This window comes from Bos indicus, chromosome 13, assembly GCF_029378745.1.
Source record: "Bos indicus isolate NIAB-ARS_2022 breed Sahiwal x Tharparkar chromosome 13, NIAB-ARS_B.indTharparkar_mat_pri_1.0, whole genome shotgun sequence".
Taxonomy (NCBI): Eukaryota; Metazoa; Chordata; class Mammalia; order Artiodactyla; family Bovidae; genus Bos; species Bos indicus.
Window position 1 is genome coordinate 59,718,464 of NC_091772.1, and position 19,154 is coordinate 59,737,617.

The 19,154-nt window shown below is 46.5% G+C and overlaps 1 protein-coding gene across 3 annotated transcripts; it reads left to right on the forward strand.

Moving 5' to 3' along the window:
- The first annotated feature begins 1,950 nt into the window (after nt 1–1,950).
- SIRPB2 (signal regulatory protein beta 2) lies at nt 1,951–15,539 on the forward strand. Of its 3 annotated transcripts, none has more exons than XM_019972161.2 (5): nt 1,951–2,163; nt 5,540–5,905; nt 6,991–7,332; nt 7,869–7,934; nt 8,956–15,539. In XM_019972161.2, exons 1-5 carry the CDS (start codon nt 2,043–2,045, stop codon nt 9,051–9,053), a joined length of 993 nt encoding a protein of 330 aa, XP_019827720.2. In that variant the 5' UTR covers nt 1,951–2,042; the 3' UTR covers nt 9,054–15,539. The 3 variants fall into 3 exon arrangements, with proteins under 3 accessions (XP_019827720.2, XP_019827721.2, XP_070657518.1); XM_019972162.2 differs by having other exon boundaries at nt 7,890–7,934; XM_070801417.1 differs by having other exon boundaries at nt 7,896–7,934.
- The last annotated feature ends 3,615 nt before the right edge of the window (nt 15,540–19,154 follow it).

Below are 19,154 nucleotides of genomic sequence, written 5' to 3' on the forward strand. Positions count from 1 at the left end.
TCTTGTGGAATTTTCCAGGCCTATGGTCTATTCAAAGAAGCTTCAATATATCAGGGTCCTCAACAGGAGAACAAGTAGAGGCAGTAATGGGATTTACCGATGGTTCCATGAAAGGTACTAAAGGCCATGCAGGACCAGCCACATCTCAACAGACCCCAAGTGAAAAGTGCTCAAGGAGCAGGTCAGACCACCTCTGAAACAGACTCAGACCCCAAGACAGTGCTCAGACCCAAGGCCCACCTTTCCATCCAGAAAAAAACTTCAGCTTCCTCTGCACCCAGGACCACCTGCAGTAGGAAAGAAGAAGGGAAGCACTGAAAACTTGAGCTTTTTTTTCCTAAAAAAGACTGAGTTAACCTAAGAGAGAATGATGGCAGCATATAAGTGCTTACTCTATCCCATAAATGCAACCATATTTTTATTTTCATTTTATAGATCAGGAGTGTTCAATGATTGTCCTAGGGTCACACAGCCAGATCTGGGTAAAGCCACAATCTAAATCTAGACAGTACAGCTAAAGAGGCTATCAGAACATGGAAAAGCCTGGGATTAGTTAGCAAACTTAATTTTTCCTTCCTAATAACTGGCATGATGGAGGAGGGGGTGATTCTTGAGAAAGTTTAGATCAGTTACAGAAAATTAAGAGGCCACAAACACAAATGTTTGCACAACCTGAGTGTGTTCCATTTGGACCCCAGAAAATGGAGCTTTAGAGTGTTGCCCACAATTATACAATTAGGAAGTGTCTGTGCCCACCCTCCAATGCCAAAAGGAGGCTACTAGGGGTCTTGATTTACAATCAGTCCTTCTTAAGCAAAGTTACTTCCTCTATTTCCTACATATTATGAATAATGATGGATAATATGTTTTCCCTTTATATTATGCTACACCCTCATGCATATATGTCATATCATTCCTGCACTTAGGAAGGGATTGCTCCTGTCCCCATTTTATAGATGAGGCAATAAAGCCTTGAAAATGACAAATGACTTTGAAAGGTCACACAACCAGGAACAGGCAGACCCAATTCTCTATTTTTATTTTAGACTTTTTATTTTATATTGGGCTATAGTCAATTAACAATGTTGTGGTAGTTTCAGCTGAACAGTGAAGGGACTCAGCCATACATATACATGTATCCATTCTCCCCCAAACTACACTCCCATCCAGACTGCTACATGACATTGAACAGAATTCCCTGTGCTGTATAGTAAGACCTTGCTGGTTATCAGTTTTAACTATAGCAGTATGTACATGTCTATTCCAAACTCCTTAACTATCCCTTCCCCCCAGCAGTCATAAATCTGTGTCTCTCTGTTTTGCAAGTTCATCTGTGTCATTTCTTTTGAGATTCCACGTATAAGGGATGTCTGTTGGAGAAGACTCTTGAGAGTCCCTTGGACTGCCAGGAGATCCAACCAGTCCATTCTGAAGGAGATCAGCCCTGGGATTTCTTTGGAAGGAATGGTGCTAAAGCTGAAACTCCAATACTTTGGCCACCTCATGTGAAGAGTTGACTCATTGGAAAAGACTCTGATGCTGGGAGGGATTGGGGGCAAGAGGAGAAGGGGACGACAGAGGATGAGATGGCTGGATGGCATCACTGACTCGATGGACGTGAGTCTGAGTGAACTCCGGGAGTTGGTGATGGACAGGGAGGCCTGGCATGCTGCGATTCATGGGGTCGCAAAGAGTCGGACAAGACTGAGCGACTGATCTGATCTGATACATTTTTCTCCTTCTCTAGAGGCAGACGCAATTCTTGATCCAAAGTCAGGCTGACTTGAGGCCACACTGTGACAACCGTGTTCATCTCCCTCCCAGGATGGCAAGGACAGAGTCTGGGAAAGGTCATTAAGGTTTTGACAGAGTGAATACAGGAACTACTGCTCAGATGTGAAAGCCGGAAACTCCTCCATTCCCCTTCTTCCTCTTGCAGCTTTGTTTTGCTTTAGCGAAAATACTTCCCCAAATAGTCCTGGCCATGAGAAGGCCTTGTATACGGACCCCACTTCAGACTCCAACGCCCATCAGAGAGTAGAATGGTGGTCAGTCTAGGGGACCACAGGAGATGCCCTGTGCCCTCTCTGATGCCCACCCTGACCTGCCTGGCTCCCTCATCTCCCTGCTCCTGGCTGCTGGCACTGCTCCTTGTCCTCTCCGGTGAGTAGGATCTGAGACAGAAGAGGATCCACCCCTGGCTGACCCCAGAGACAGGTGCCAGGAGGGGCCTGACCCCTACCAGATGGAGTGGGAGGGAGAAGCTGAGAATATCTTTGATCCCAGCAGAACTCAGACCAAGTGTCTGGAGAAGCAGAACTTTTAGGGCAGCACAGGGAAGTCAAGCTCCCAGGCTCTGGGCTTACAATACCATGTTCTGGCTCAGATACTTGTTAGCCCATCTGCAAAGAACCGGTCTTTGGGACCTTTCTCTAGGGGGTGCTGTGAGTTATTAAATATTAATATAAAAATAGTGAGGCTCAGCCCAGGACTGGCTACATAATTTGCCCAGCCCTGTGCAAAATGAAACCGCAGGTCCTTTGTTCCAAAGATATTAAGAATTTTAAAACAGCAATAGTAGAGCACTAAGGCAAGCATGAGCCTCTTCTAAGCTTTGGGCCCTGTGCAACTATACAAATCAAACATCCGTAAGTCAGTGGGGCTCCATAAAATGAGACTAATCCTAGGGCCCATCTCAAGACTTTGTGTGAGATAATACCTATAAATACCTGGCACAATGTAAAGATTTAATAACTATTGGCCACTACTATCATACCGATGTCTCCTCTAAGTCAGGATCAGGCTGATTTAGCTCCTGAGTTTGGGGTCTTCCAGGTACAACTCAGACTCGGAGCCCAGAACCCTTTGATCAACCAGACAAGATGCGTAGCTCTCAGTGGGCTCGTTCTGTCCCCTGCCCATCTGGGTCTCTGTCCCAGGACCTACTGAGATCTAGATTCTGTTCATTGCACCTTGGGTCCCCCAGAATGGTCAGCCCCAAGAGAGGTTTCCTTGAGTAAAGTGTGAGTCATAATTCTTAGTAACTCATTTCACAAATACTTCGAGTGTCCCTTAGGTGTTAGGCACTAGGTTAGGAAATTATATATCTAAACAAACCAGAGTAAAATATATTCAAAATATTTGTGGAAAATAGTGATTTCTAGCAGACTTCCAAAAGTGAACCCCTTGACAGGGATCTTGAAAACCAGAGCGTGCAGATAGAAAAATGGGTGGGACGGAATCCCAGAGCTGTAGGGAAGGGACTAGCCCAGCTTTATAGACGAGGCAGAGACAAAGCACCCCGGACATTTCCCAAAGTCTGTGTGATAACATAGAAGGAGAATCAAGCAAAGGGGAGTGAGAAGGGATGAGAGGCACAGCGCCTTATTCCAGACTCCAGTTTCCTCTCTGCTGTTTCACTTTTCCAGACTTGCCCCAGCTGGGATAAGAACCACGCGACTTTCTGAGCCCTCACCTTCTCTACTGCCTCTTTAGTTCTCCCCTTCTCATAACACACAGAAGCTTCATCTTCATAAAATTTTAATAGCTTTATTGAGGTACAACTGACATAAAGCAAACTGTATGTGTTTAAGGTGTGCAATTTGACACGTTTTGTGGGCATTGGACACGTTTCATACTTGTGAACTTATCACCAAGATAATCAAGATGATGAATGAATATAACACTCATAAAAGTTTCCTTGCATCCTTTCCATTCCTCCTCCTCCCCAGGCAACTGCTTATCTGTCTCCCATCGCTGCCTCCCATCACTACAGTTTAGTTTGCACTTTCTAGAAATTTGTACAACAAACATCCAGTACATACCCTTGTTTGCCTGGCTTCTTTTATTCATTGCAATTATTTGAGAGTCACACATGTTGTTGCACATATCAATAGTCATTTTTTGTCTATCTACTGTATGGATAAACCATAGTTTGTTTCTCCACTCACTTATTGACAGACATTTGGGTTGCTTGCTGTTTGGTGTGGACATATGCTTTCATTTCTCTTGGGGAAAGTACTAAGAACAAAATGACTGGATCATATGGCAGGTGATTGATTAACTTTTAAAGACACTGCTTTAAAGTTTTGCAAAGTGATTTACCATATTATATTTTCATCATCAATGTAGGAGAATGACATTTCCCCCAATCCTTGCCAACATTTGGTATGGTCAGCCTCTTCAATTTTAGTCATTCTAAAAAGTAGCATCTCTTTGTGGTTTTAATTTGCAATATGCAATTGGATCTTACATTTTTTGTCCACTGTGACAGTTTCTACTTTTTCTGGGAATATTTAGACCATTTACATTTAAAATAATTTTTTATATGATTGGGTTTAAATCTATTAAGAAATCTGTTCTACTTGTTCTTTGCTCCCTTTTGCTTCTTTTTCTGTCTTCATTTGGTAATTTAATACTTTTATAACGTTATTTTCTCTCTTTTTTTGGCTTATTAGCTGTGATTTTATTTTGTAATTTAGTGATTGCTTTAGGGTTTACAATATATTAATACCTCTTTATCAACATCTACCTTAAGTGATATCACACCATTTCACATATAGTATAAGAACCTTATGATGGTATACTAACATTCTCCCCACCCCAATTATGATTCTACTGTTACCTACTTAACTTTACTTATACATGTATTATAAGCTTCACTTTAGAATGTTATTATATTTTATTACTTGGGGCCTTGTTTTTCAGATTTGCTACATGGGAGAGAGCACTTCTCTCTAGGCAGAGTACTCTCTTCTGTGTAGTCTACCCATGACCCTGTTGACGAGTTTTTCCAGTTTTACAGATGGGAACAGGCATTATTCTCTGTGCTCTGCTGAGTGATGGGCACGATTTAGTGCATATGTGTGAGGAAACTGCTGAGGGCAGGGAAATGAGCACCAGCAGGAATTAGAGAGGACGAGGTCTCACCACTCATATAGTGGGGTTTGGGGTGAGTATCGTTGAACTTCCTGGAACTAAGGACACCAAGGACAAACAGAATCCCTGGGACTGGACATGGGGTGTCCCTTGGTCACAACTGTGAGGCAGTTCTTAGTGGCTAATGGCACATACCTCGCTGAAGATGGGAGGGAAATGAATTTTGAATTCCACAACCCTTCCCCAGATCCTCTTAGAAGGGAATATTTGCTCCACCTTTCTACTCCCCTCCTGCACTGAAAACCAAGAAACACCATGATGCAAACTTAAGACCTGGGATGAGACCAAGTTATGCCCAAGGCCTGATGAAAGCACAGACGAAGGGAAACTCGCAGCACAAAGCTGATGACCCCATCGTGACCTTATTACTTATAAGTTCTCCATTTTATAGCCCTGCTCTCTCTCTCTCTCTCTCTCTCTCTCTCTCTCTCTGTCTCCAGCCAGCTGCTTCACCTCCTCTTTCACTTCCCTCTCCAACAACACCCCTCAAGTGTTCTAAGCAATTGTTCCTGACCAGTTAATGGCTGGTTTATGTTAAGTTTGCCTCTTAGGACTCCAAGTTCCTCTAGCCTTGCACGAAGCCTTTTTTCCTCTGTTGCAGGAGTTCCTGAGCAGAGCAAGGGGAGTAAGTGGCAGGTGCTGCAGCCCGAGGGCCCCATGCTGGTGGCAGAAGGGGAGACAGTCCTGCTGAGATGTACAGTAGTCGGCTCCTGCACTGATGACATGATCAAGTGGGTCAAGGTGAGCAGCCAGGACCAGCAAGAAATTTACAACTTCAAGCATGGCTTCTTCCCCGGGGTGATGCCTATGATCCAGAAGATGCTGGAGCCGCTTAACTGTGACTATTCCATCTATATCCACAATGTCACCGGGAAACATGTTGGAACCTATCACTGTGTGAGATCTGATGGCTCAAGTGAGCACTCAGGAAAGATGCTGGATGGAGGCACCTCCGTGCTTGTGAAGGGTGAGTATCAGGCCCTGCAGGTCACAACCTTCTGCTCTGATCTATCTCCCTTTACCCGCATCATTCACCTTTACCCACAATCAAGCTCTGCTCGCAAAACCTCAGTGACATACAACAATTCGTATGTCTCACTCACACATTTACAGGCAGCTGGGCTGGTTCTATTCTGCATGTCTTATTCCAGGGCCCAGACTGGCCAGAGTACATATTTCTCATGGAGATAGCAGAAGCACAGAGGGAAGGTCCCAACACCTTAGGCACATTTCAAGCTTCTACTTGTGTGTCTGCTGTTAATAATAAATAGCCCATTGGCTAAAGCAAGTCACATGGCTAAGGTCAAAGGTAAGAGGCAAGGAAGTATACCCAACCACCATGAGGCCACGGTAAGAGTTTGGATGTGCCACGCCATCAGAGGAGAGTCAAGAACTGGGGCTGATCATTTAATCCACAAGTAACCAGTCATGTCATCTCTAAGTACACCAGTGGTGACCTGGACACCAATATGGTCTGTCATTCAATAGAAATGTGTTCTTAACTTAGTCATTTCAGGTCAACATCCTTCAAGTGCTTAATTTGTGAAATAGGCCATATAATTCCTATTTCAAAGGATATTCAGGTGATGAAATAGAAGAATTGATGTTTGTGAAACCCCTGTAAATTGTTGACTTGGAGGATATCTGTGTGTGTGTGTGTGTGTGTGTGTGTCAGGGTAGGGGGTGGAGGTGGGGGGTTCATTTTATCTTAATGCAAACATTTCAGAAACCCTTCTCTGACTCCTTCCAAGCTTCTCTTGGTCCTGCAGTCTTCTGGGTTTCCAACCTCAGAAGAATTTTCTAAGCCACCTCCACCACCAGACTGAGAACTCTAGGGCACGGCATTTATGTTTTGCTGAGCTTTCTTTTCCCCAGTCCTAGCATCAGCACATAGTAGGTACTGAGAACTTCTTTACTGAGTGAATCAGCTATTGAACAATGAGGGAATGTGGGAGGGAGTAGCTGAGTGAAAAAAACAGGGGAAGGAAAGGGAGGAAATCAGTGAACTGTGGAGGGAGAGAGAGAACAATGAAGTCCTCTCTTTGGATGCAGGACCTGGGAACACAGGGCCAGACCTCTGGATCATCCAACCCCAGGAATTGGTGTTGGCAACGCCTGGAGACACCGTCTTTCTGAATTGCACAGTGCTTGGAGTTGGTCCCCCAGGACCCATCAGGTGGTTTCGGGGGACTGGTCTGAACCGGGAGGCCATCTACAACTTTAGAGGCATCTCCTACTCCAACGTGACTGCGGTCCAAGCCTCCAACAATGATTTCAGCATTCTTCTGCATGGCATCTCCACCGAGCATGCAGGAACCTACTATTGTGTAAAGTTTCAGACTAAACTCAACAGGCAGTACCTATCCGGACAGGGCACCAGGTTGAGAGTCAAAGGTGAGACAGGTAGTCAGGAAGGTGTTGGGGGACAGAGGGAGGTGGTCCACCAAGAAATTTTTACCATGTCGCAAACAAGCTAGCTCTTCTTAGACTCAAAGTCATTTACATAGGCTATTAATGCTTTCTCCTTTTCTATGGAGAATTTCTACTCATCCTTCAAGGCCCAGCATAAATAGCCCCTCCTCTGTGAAATCTTCTCCTTCTCCCAGGCAGAGTTGATTTCTCCCCATTCTGGGCTCCACAGAGACAGACTGTGGAGACTGTACAGACTCTTAATGATTCAACAAACATGCATGTGTGCCTTTGACGGCCACACACTGGCTGCTGCAGATACAGAAACGGAGCAGGCATTGTCTCTATTCCAGAGATGCTCAACCAGGTCTGACTAGTCCTTCATAGTTACTGGACTTGACTTCTAGTCCCTATCCCAGGCAGAAACTCACAGGCTCATCTCCCCAGCTACTAACATAGGGGCTCAGGAAATGGAGGGATAGAAAGAAAGGGGAGTGTGAGACCACTTCTCTTCCTTGCAGTAAATCACACTTCTCTCCAAGGGTCAGAATTCACCAAGGAACATACAACCAAGATATTTCCATCAGGTGAGTATATTTACCTCCAGTGGCATAACCAGTCCCCCATAGGTAAGTGGGGCCAGAGAGGGCTTGGCCATGGGAGATGAGCAGCCCCAGACTTCTGGGGCCCTCCTGCCACAAAGACGGTTCCCGTGACTCCATCTCAACTGCACAAGCAGAACCCAGAGAACCAGAGTAAAGTTCAATCAAAGAAGTACTTTCCAACAGTCAGTGCGAACTGCTCAGTGGGCAGTCTTGCTGTGAGGTCTTGAGCTCCCCCTGAGTCAGAAAAAGGATACACTGTGGAGCTGTGCAGAACAGAGCTGGAGAACATGGCTTTGTAGCCAGGCTCCCTGGATTGAGCACCTTCCTAGCTCTTTGAGTCTCTGGTGTCCTGCTCTGTGATCTGTGAGGGGAAAGGGAGATAAAAATCAGAGAGTTTACCTCACAGAATTATATACAGATCCAATGGGGCAAGTGCCCAGAACTATGCCTATCACATAGCCTCAAGGGCACTTGATAATTGGGGGATGAACTTGGGATAGAGGTGACCAGGTTAGCTTCCCAGATGCTCGGCCCTGTTCCTGCTATCCTTGGGAGCCAGACCACTTCGTCCCATCACTATTTTGGCACATGTGGCCCTGAGCAAATCACTCCCCTACTCTGGGTCTGTTTCCTCATCTATACAAATTGAACTGTTATCCTACTTTGCAAGATTAGTTTGAGGATTATATAAGGCATTTAGGAAATGCTTAGCTCCGGCCCTGGGACAGAGGAGTTGAGCAGCAAATAATGAAAGACATTTTCTCTTGTTATCAGAGGTCTGGGATGCTGTCAAGATGATTAAGGGTACAAACAGGATATTGGGCAAAGGCTCTGTGAGCCTGAAACAGGAGGAAGGGAGGTCTATGATCTCTTTAGCTGTAGAAGGGATGTGGCCCCGCAGGCTATACAGAAGCTAGGCTCAGCTTCACCATAGGGGCACTGAGTTGTGGGCTGTTGGGGGCTCACCCGGGGTCCTTCCTGAGCTTTCCTCTGTGTCTCCCAGGGCTCCTGTCTGTCCTCACACTTGCGGTCCTGGGACTGAAAACAGTGACCTTGGCTGCACTCTTGCTGGCCCTGGTTGTCTGCTGGAGAAGCCCTTGACAAGAAGACATCAGAACTCCAGGCCCAGAAGAGGTGTGCTCGTCTTAGCATGGGTCATGGATGACTGGTCAGCCCTAGAGTGGGTCCTCTAAGAGAGGGCCCAGGAATCCCTAATCATTTCTCTGCCTCCCAGCTGCCCAGCTGCCAGCTGCCCTCCCAGCTGCCTTCAAGCCTCACGATGAACTCCAGGATCCTGATGCCTGTTCACCTGGTGAAATTCTCTATTTGTCACTGGGCTCCCTTCTGTTTGCTTTTTTCTCACTGTATTTCACTGTTTGTTGAACCCAGGGTAGACAAGGTGCGAGCTAAGAGGCTGGAAGAAGATGCGAGGAGCCGTAGGAACTGTAGACATGTTTATTCTCTCCTCTCGTGGCTGACCCAGCAGACAAAGCCCTAATGCAGCCTCACGGCCACAATGTTAGCCATAACATAGCCCCAAGGGCTTTCTCAGGTAGAGTTTATATATGCTTCAGAACAAACGTAGCCCGTGGCCAAGAAATTACCTCCTGACATGCGTGTGCAGTGCTATAGGTGACCTCAGCTGTTATGTAATTATTATTTACAAAAAGTGGGGCAAGAGTGAGAAGATGTGGGGTGAGGGAGCCTGATCACTCCATCTTCACCACTTTGCTCTTTCCCTACAGCCTTCCTTTCTCTTCTCAGCCTGTTTAAACCCTCCTTGTCTTTTAAGGTCTTGCCCAGGTCTCTCCTCGAGGCCTCTGCTCCTGTTGCAGCCCCTTTTGGAGGGCCCACCCCCTTGCTCCCCACCCTACATTTTCTCTTCCTTCAAGATCCAACTTGAGAGTCCTTCCCAGAAGGTTTCCCTGAGTGACTCTGAGCTGGCCCAGCCAGACCACCTGTGCCCCTCCATCTCTATCCTTTCTTCCTCCTCTTCTGCCTGCTTTCTTTCTTCACCCTGGCTGGCTTAGGTGGCTATAATAGTTAGAATTCAGGTTTGGCAACTTTGGCAAAACTCTCAAATCAGAAGAAAGTAGCTCAAATCTGAAGAAAGTTGGTTCCTCTAGTAATATTTGAGCATAAACAGGCCAGGCAGTTTGGGGACTCCTTGAGACCCCAAGATTCTTTGATCTTGTTGATACCAGGTCCATATCTCAGGCAGAAAGACCAGGGAAGAGGAGGATGACACTTCCCTTCAAGGTCACAGGTAGGAATTTGCCCATATCACCTCTGCCTGGTTGGAATGTGGTCACTTGGTCACACCTAGCTGCAAGGAAGGCAACAAGAGTGCACCTAGCTAAAATCTGTCACTAGAGAGCCAGAGAGTAAAGCTCAGTAGATGACCAGCAATCTCTACCCCTGTGGCGTAGAGATAGCTTACTTGCTGTGTGGCACACCTGAGCTCCATTCCCAGGTGAAATGGCACCTCTCTGTACCTCTGCCTCCACTAGGGCAGCACAGTGGAGGGTAGTAGTTCTAAAGAAAAGGACACGTCGCCCCCCAGGGACATGGCAATGTCTACAGACATTTTTGATTGTCATAACTTGGGGGAGACTGTTGCCCTCTAATGATTAGAGGTCAAGGATGCTGCTAAATGCACAGGACAGACCCCACAGCCAAGAGTTATCTGGCCCAAAGTATCAGTAGAATCGAAGTCGAGAAGCCCTGACGTAGTGGAAAGCATGCATTCCCTGCAGTCAGACACGCCCGATTTCTAATCCTGAAGCGCCCACTCCCTCCTTGTGCACCATTGATAACAAATCAGTCATTGCCCCTCTTGGAACATGGAGGAAAATAACGTGGACTTCTGCATTGTATAAGAAACAATTCAACATCGACTGAGGGCTTACTATGAGCTGTGTGTTCTGTGTACACTCAGTACATGTGAACTCCCTTTTCTCTTTCCATACAAACATTTATTAGCACCTATTATATCAGGAAATGGATTAGTCTGAATGTTTTTCATTGTAACAAACAGAAAAGTGGGTGGAACAACACTAAGCCAACACATTTAGCCCGAGTGTTTGTGCCAGTCTCAACATATGGATAACTGGTGCTGTAGCTGGATCAGCTCTTGTAGTTCTTATTATGAGTGCAAGATGCCCTTCAGCAATATCCATCAGGGAACTTTGAAGAACTAGAGGTTTATAACTTTACAAGACCTGGAAGTTACACAGAATTCCTGGGGCCGCACTGTGAGGTCACAAGGAAAAAACAGAGGGAACACCTGGGGTTCTGTTTTATTGAGGTTGATGATTTTCTGGGCTCACTCTTTATGGGTAAATTTAAAACTTAAGAGCAGGAATTTAAAGCCCAGGAAGAAGAAAAGAAATAGTAGCTCAAATGATCAGTTATTGAAATCAACCAAGATCTCTAAAACAAAGCAAACTCAGTGGGGGAAGATGGCCTGGCTATTTAGCCCTGTGACTGGCAGTATGTTCAGAAATAAACACATTGAAGGGGGTGCCTCTTTGAAATGGATGCCTCAGCAGTCAAAACTTAAATAAGATAATAGCATTACCAAAAAAAAGAAAAAACTGTCAAGGTTTACACTGCACTGAGAATTGAATAATTATTGAATTACCAGACATCAGAAGAAAGGGTAGATATAATAAATTAAATAATATCTTCCTACAAAAGATATCCAAGTCTGAATCCCTGGAACCTGTGAATATTACCTTATGTGACAAAAAGGACTTTGCAGATGTGATTGTGCGTGTGTGTCCCATCTTTAAATGGAGCGGTTGTCCTGAATTATCCAAAGTGAAAGTGTTAGTCACTCAGTCATGCCTGACTCTTTGCAACCCCATGAACTGTAGCTAGTAGCCTGCCAGGCTACTCTATCCATGGAATTCTCCGGGCAAGATATACTGGAGTGGATAGCCATTCCCTTCTGCAGGGGATCTTCCCAACCCAGGGATTGAACCCAGATCTCCTGCATTGCAGGTAACTTCTTTATCATCTGGGCCACAGGGAAGCCCTTACTTATCCAAGTGGGCCCTAAATGCAATCACAAGTGTCTTTGATGAGGGAGAGACAGAGGGAGATTCCACACAGAACAGGAGGAGAAAGCAATGCGACCACAAAGGCAGAATGGAAGTGTGAAAAATGCTGGCAGCCACAAGCAGCTGGAAGATGCAAGGAGCAGAGTCTTCCCAGTGTCTCTGGAGGGAGCACAGCCCCCTGATACCTTGATTTCAGCCCAGTGATACTAACTTCAGACTTCTGGCTTCCAGAAGCAGGAGAGAATAAATTTCTGTTGTTTTAATGCCATGAAATTTGTGGTAATATGTTAAAGCAGCCACAGGAAGCTATTAATAGGGTGGAACTGGGCTTCTGAAATAACTGGGTATTCCCTGCTCTGCCCCGTAAACCTATTCACTTGTGCTGACTTTAAAAAAAAAAAAAAAAGCACAATATGAGAGTTATGAGTTAAGTTTTATTTGGGGCAAAATGAGGGCTATCTCCTGAGAGAGAGGATTCCAGATAGTTCTGAGAAACAACTCTAAAGAGGTAGGGGAAGGTCAGCATATATGTGATTTTGGTCAAGGGGGAGTAATGCAATCAAACACATGTTTTTGGCAGAAGGTTTCTGTTAGTCTCGTGAAGGTTACTGCTAGTCACAAGGAGCAGACATCACCATGAGGATTTTAGTGTTTTTCTAGATACGAGGAGATTTGAGAACTGGGCTCACAAAATCAGCTCCTGAAAATATCTGTCTGAAAACCTGTTCTACCAGTTTTACCCAGAGCACAGAGCGCTTCATTTCTGCTCTCCACCCCAACAGCTCCTTTCAGTGGACGTTGAAAATCAGCAGCCGCAGCAGCACATAACTTAATCCTTGTAGAGATAGACGGCAGCAGCCAATGGCAAGGGCCAATTTGTAGTTGACACTAGACAGGGTCCTGCGTGGTCTAATCCCTGAAAGCCCTCCCACCGTCTTATCCCCCGCCTCCAACACCCTTTAAATTGACTCCCTGTCACCCACCTGGGCCTTGGCTACACATGTTCCCTCATTCAGTCGTCTGCTTAGCTGTTTCTTCAAGAGGCCTCTGTAGTAGCTCATCCACGACAACATTGTCTTCCTTCTCATTTCCCATTTGCAGCGTAAGTTTCTTCACAACATTTACTGCTACATATAAATGTGAGAGTGTGTGTGTGTTTATTTCCTTGATGATTGTTAGTTGTTCACTAGTGAATTTGAGTGGGCTTCCCAAGTGGCTCAGTGATGAAGAATCCGCCTGCCAATGTAGGAGACATAAGAGACGCAGTTTCGACCCCTGGGTCAGGAAGATCTCCTGGAGGAGGGCATGACAATCCACTCCAATATTCTTGCCTAGAAAATCCCATGAACAGAGGAGCCTGGCAAGCCTATAGTCCATAGGGTCACAAAGAATCAGACACAACTGAGCCACTGAGCACTCATACAGTGTATTTGAGTTCACCAAGGTCGGGAACCTAACTTTTCACTATTGTAGCCCCTTTCATTCATTCATAAAAAGTAGTTGAAGGCTGATAATGTGCCAGGCAGGTGGTGGAAGGCAGAATCAGAGTGGGACTGGGGTGAGGTCAGGATGGGAACCAAAGTGGAGATGAAACTGGAGTGGGGCTGGGGGTGAAACTTGAGAAGGAAGTGGGCTTTGGAGGGTAGGGGTACATGTAGTGCTGGCAGTGGGGATAGGGGAGAAAATGGTGGGGCTGTGTGGGTCCGGAGCGCGTGGTGGTGGGTCTTCAAGGTAGGGATGAGTCTGGAGGTGGTAGTCATGGTGGGACTTGGGGATGGGGGCAGGGCAGGGGAAGGAGGGTGGGGGAAGGGGCTGGAAGTTGGAAGCGGGCAAGGCCTTCAGCACCACCCCTACTCAGTTTTGTTAAGGACATTTAGATAAATGTTATAAAAATGTGTCAATAGTTTCAACTTCGCACCCAAATGTCCCCTTCTAATCAAATTCTGACTCTAAACACCTCCAATCAGATTGCTGGAACCGCCTCCAGAAACTAGCCATGGAAGCACAGTCCTACTGGCCAAATAGATTCAGGGTGGTAGAGTGGTTAGGAGCACAGCGTCTGAGGTGCCTGGGTTCAAACTTATTTAGGAATCTGCATTCCTGGTCTTGAAGTCCTAAGACATAACTCTAAATTGTTAGGTTGTGTTTTGTTTTTTTTTTTTTTCAGTCAACAATAGAGGCAAACATCTGTTTCATTTTGCCTTGTACTGTTCTTGTACCTGAGTATTGAAATACAGATCATTTTATTCCAATCACTATCTTTTATTCCCCCCTTCAATTAGGGTGTGATGTTGGTTTTGTCAATGCATATAAATCAATTTTATTATCTCTCAATTTCATTTAAGGCATAAAGGGGTGATACAAAATGTTTGTTATGAAAGTGGATCTGAGAAGGCTGTGAACACTTGCTGGCCCACCTTCCACCACCCACTTTGAACATAGGCCCTGAGGCCCAGAGAGGGCAAGAGATCTGCTCTTATCACCCAGCTTGTTCAGGGCCCAGACTGAGGCAGGAGCTATATGGGCTCCAGGATAGACATTTACAACTAGCCTCCTGTTTATATTTCTTGAGGCAAGAAATGGATGGACTCCAGCTTAGACATTTATAACCAGCCTCCTGTTTATACTTCCATATAGAAATAAACAACAGGAACAGGGTAAAGAGCTGTACTTTAGTTTCTGGTGGACACTTAAAATGACAGTAATGGGCGGGGCAGAAATGAGCTGAGTCTTGCCCAGATAAAGGATAAAGAGAGCACATACTTGCCATTCTTGAGATCAAGGAGACCTCCCCGACTGCAAGTATGCAGAAAGACTTCCTAGGGGTCCAAAAGGGAGAGGGGGCCACCCCAGAATAGCTGGTGTCAACTTTCCCATAGGCCTCTGTGCTGGAATCCATCTTGACAAAAAGATGTGCATACATGTGAGAAAGGGACCTAGGACAGGTCAGGTGTAGAAAAAGGAGGGCGATAACTGGCCAAAGGTAAACAAAGACCTGGAAGAACTGCCCTGTATAAACGATGTGACCACCTCTTTACTGCCCTCCTCCTCATCAGGCAGGAACCTGCTCCTTTTTCTCCTGGTGGGTATCTCTGCCTTGCTTCTGTCTCAAATAAACAAACTGTAACAGGAGGGAAAGGGGCGGGGCACAACTTTGGAAAGAATGACATAGCCCAAGGACGCAGCATAAACCAATTAGAATCAAATGGGACCAAGATGGCAGACAAGACTAGACCTTGATCCTCAATCAGCAAGTGAAATGACACACACAGAGGTGCCAGGACAGTTCCAAGGCACCGTTAAAAGACCAAGGAGTGGGCAATGGCCCAAATCCTGGAAATCTCCACTCCTTCCCCAAAATAGTTGCAATAATCCTCCCACTCATTAGCATAGGAAAGCACCCAGCCTGTAAAAACTAACCACATCACATTTCAAGGCCGCACTTGCCCTCTGTCATGGCCCACACTCTGTCTGTGGAGTGTGCTTCTCTCTGAATCTGAATAAATCCACTCCTTACCTGTCACTTTGTCTCCCACTGAATTCTTTCTGCGATGAGACATCAAGAACCTGAGCTTCATTAGGTCCTGAAACCAGGTACGGTGGGTTATAGCTGAGTGATAGCTCAGTCCCAGCCACGTGGGTTCAAGTCCCAGGTTTAAGTCCCAAGCAGGGTTTCCTCTGGGTTTAAGTCTCAGCCACGTGGGTTCAAGTCCCAGGCAGGGTTTTGGCTGGGTTTGAGTCCCAACCATGTGGGTTTGAGTCCCAGGCAGGGTTTCCGCTGGATTTGAGTCCCAGCCACATGGGTTCAAGTCCCAGGCAGGGTTTTGGCTGGGTTTGAGTCCCAGCCACGTGGGTTCAAGCCCCAATCTGAGGGAAACAGCTTCAAAACCGTTTCCTTGTGTGTTCTCCCACGTGCCATGTCTCCAGTAATGAACTTTGTACCTGCTTTTACAGTTTTTGCCTCCTTGAGCAATTCATTTTTCAAACAAGGCAAGAACCAGGGCAACTTTGCTTCCAGCCTCTAGCCCTTGGTGGTCTAGCAGCTAGGATTTCTAATTTTCATCCAGGCTGAGTGAAGTTGCTCAGTCGTGTCCGACTCTTTGTGACCCCATGGACTATAGCCTACCAGGCTTCTCCATCCATGGGATTTTTCAGGCAAGAGTACCGCAGTGGGTTGCCATTTCCTTCTCCAGGGGATCTTCCCAACCCAAGGATCGAATCCAGGTTTCCTGCATTGTAGGCAGACGCTTTACCCTCTGAGCCACCAGGGAAGCCCAGGCTACTCAGGTCCAATTCTTGGGCAAGGAACTAAGATCTCACTTTAAGCTACTGCTCGCTGGTGTCTCTTCAAGACCAAGCCCACAACCACGATGAACACTAAAAGGCAGTCACTCTGCAGCCCCACACCTCCAGAATGTATGTTTGTGGGTCTCAGGGTTGCCACTTCTCATAGCCACAAGGCATCTGTTCTGTGGAAAATGAAAAGTTTTCTTTTATTGAAATTAGGTCATATCCCACAGTCTGTTCAACCCTTCTCAGGAGTCTGGTACGTGCCCTGCATCCTTGTGCTGAGATTTTCATCCCTGCATTTCTCACCTGGATATGCAGATGCTTGAGGTTTCATTTATTCACTCCTTCACTAATTCAACAAAGAGTCAGTAAGCAGCTGTTTAATGCCAGTGACTGCAGGTCACAGGAGATAAAATGAGAGCTAACATTTGCTGAGGACTCACTAAACATCAGGCTTCCCTGGTGGCTCAGCTGGTAAAGAATCCGCCTGCAATGCGGGAGACCTGGGTTTGATCCCTGGGTTGGGAAGAGCCCCTGGAAAAGGGAAAGACTACTCACTCCAGTATTCTGGCCTGGAGAATTCCATGGACTGTATAGTCCATGGGCTCGCAAAAAGCCAGACATGACTGAGCAACTTTCACTTTCACTAAGCATCAAACATTGCTCTCAGCAGTTCACATTGAATCCTCAGACCTCTCTGAGGTAGGAACCATGAGGAGTTCCACTTTACATATCAGAAAACTGAAACTTAGAGAGATAATCTGCCCAAGATTACACAAGCAGTAACAGCTAGGTTTCAACACCATGTGTGTGTTCTAAAGCCATACTGTGTTGGAAACAGTCACAGCTCCTGCTGTTCACGAGGATTGTGGCCCTTGGGGAAGACAGACACTTAACATGGCATCAGAGGGCATTCACTGGCAACTGTATGATGGAGCCTAGGGATGTAGAAAGGTATCCTTGAGGAGGGGATACCTAAGCTGAAACTAGAAGGATGAACAAGAGCAGATCAGTGGATGGCTCCTGCGTGCTGAGTTGCTTCAGTCATGTCCGACTCTTTGCAACCCTATGGACTGTAGCCCGCCAGGCTCCTCTGTCCATAGGATTCTCCAGGCAAGAATACTGGAGTGGGTTGCCATTTCCTCCTCCAGGGGATCTTCCCAGGGATCGAACCTGTGTTTCTCATGTCTCCTGCATTGACAGGTAGGTTCTTTACCACTAGCGCCACTTGGGAAGCCCAGTAGATGGCTCAGTGGTAAAGAATCCAGCTGCCAATGCAGGAGACATAGGTTCAATCCCTGGTCCAGGAAGATACCACATGCTTTGGAGCAACTAAGCCCGTGTACCACAACTACAGAGCCTGTGCTCTAGAGTTGGGGAACCGCAACTACTGAGCCCATGTGCCACAAGTACTGAAGCCTGTGAACCCCAGAGCCCATGCTCTGCAACAAAAGCCACCACAGTGAGAAGCCTGCGCTCTGCAACCAGAGAGTAGCCCCGGCTCCCAAAACTAGAGAAAAGCCCGCACAGTGATGAAGACCCAGCACAGCCTAGATAAACAAGTAGAAGAGTGATCAGGGGAGGAGGAAGAGAAGAGCATCCCAGGGAGGGTGGCAAGAGGAAAGAGAGCAAAGAAGCTGAGGACCTCTGTGACAGGATTGTGTCTGAGAAGGTGCCCTTGGAGCAGAGGCTGAAGAAAGCAAGGAAGCCACGAGGGAAGGGTGTTCCAGGCAAAGGGAGCACACAAAAGCTCTGATGCAAATACCTGTCTGGCACCTTCAAGGAACAGCAAGAAAGGCAGTGTGCCCAGAGCAGAGGAAGCTGCTGAGAAGCCTAGGAGATGAGATGGAGAGCTAGCTGGTGCACCTCACAGGGGTCTTCCAGGCCCTCAGACTTATTTTTTTATTTTTTAACACAGATTGAGATGAGGAGCCATGGAAGGGTTGGGAGAGACAGTGCCTTGTTCAAGGCTCTCACAACATGAACAACAAGAGCGATATTCGCTCAGTCTTGTCCGACTCTTTGCAACCCCACGGACTGTAGGCCGCCAGGCTCCTCTGTCCATGGAATTCTCCAGGCAAGAATACTGGAGTGGGTAGCCATTCCCTCTTCCAGAACAAGAAGGCAGGGACTTTGTTTTGCTCCCTGCTAATGCCCAGCCCCGAAAGAGCACAAAGAGGGGGCAAGTATACACAGAAGAACTATACAAAAAAGACCTTCATGACCCAGATAACCACAATGGTGTGATCACTCACCTAAAGCCAGACATCCTGGAATGCAAAGTCAAGTGGGCCTTAGGAAGCATCACTACGAACAAAGCTAGTTCAGTTCAGTCGCTCAGTCACGTCAGACTCTTTGCGACCCCATGAATCGCAGCATGCCAGGCCTCCCTGTCCATCACCAACTCCTGGAGTTCACTCAAACTCACGTCCATCGAGTCAGTGATGCCATCTAGCCATCTCAACCTCTGTCGTCCCCTTCTCTTCCTGCCCCCAATCCCTCCCAGCATCAGAGTCTTTTCCAATGAGTCAGCTCTTCGCATGAGGTGGCCAAAGTACTGGAGTTTCAGCTTCAGCATCATTCCTTCCAAAGAAATCCCAGGGCTGATCTCCTTCAGAATGGACTGGTTGGATCTCCTTGCAGTCCAAGGGACTCTCAAGAGTCTTCTCCAACACCACAGTTCAAAAGCATCAATTCTTCGGCGCTCAACTAGTGGAGGTGATGGAATTCCAGTTGAGCTATTTCAAATCCTAAAAGACGATGCTGTGAAAGAGCTGCACTCAATATGCCAACAAATTTGGAAAACTTAGCAGTGGCCACAGGACTGGAAAAGGTCAGTTTTCATTCC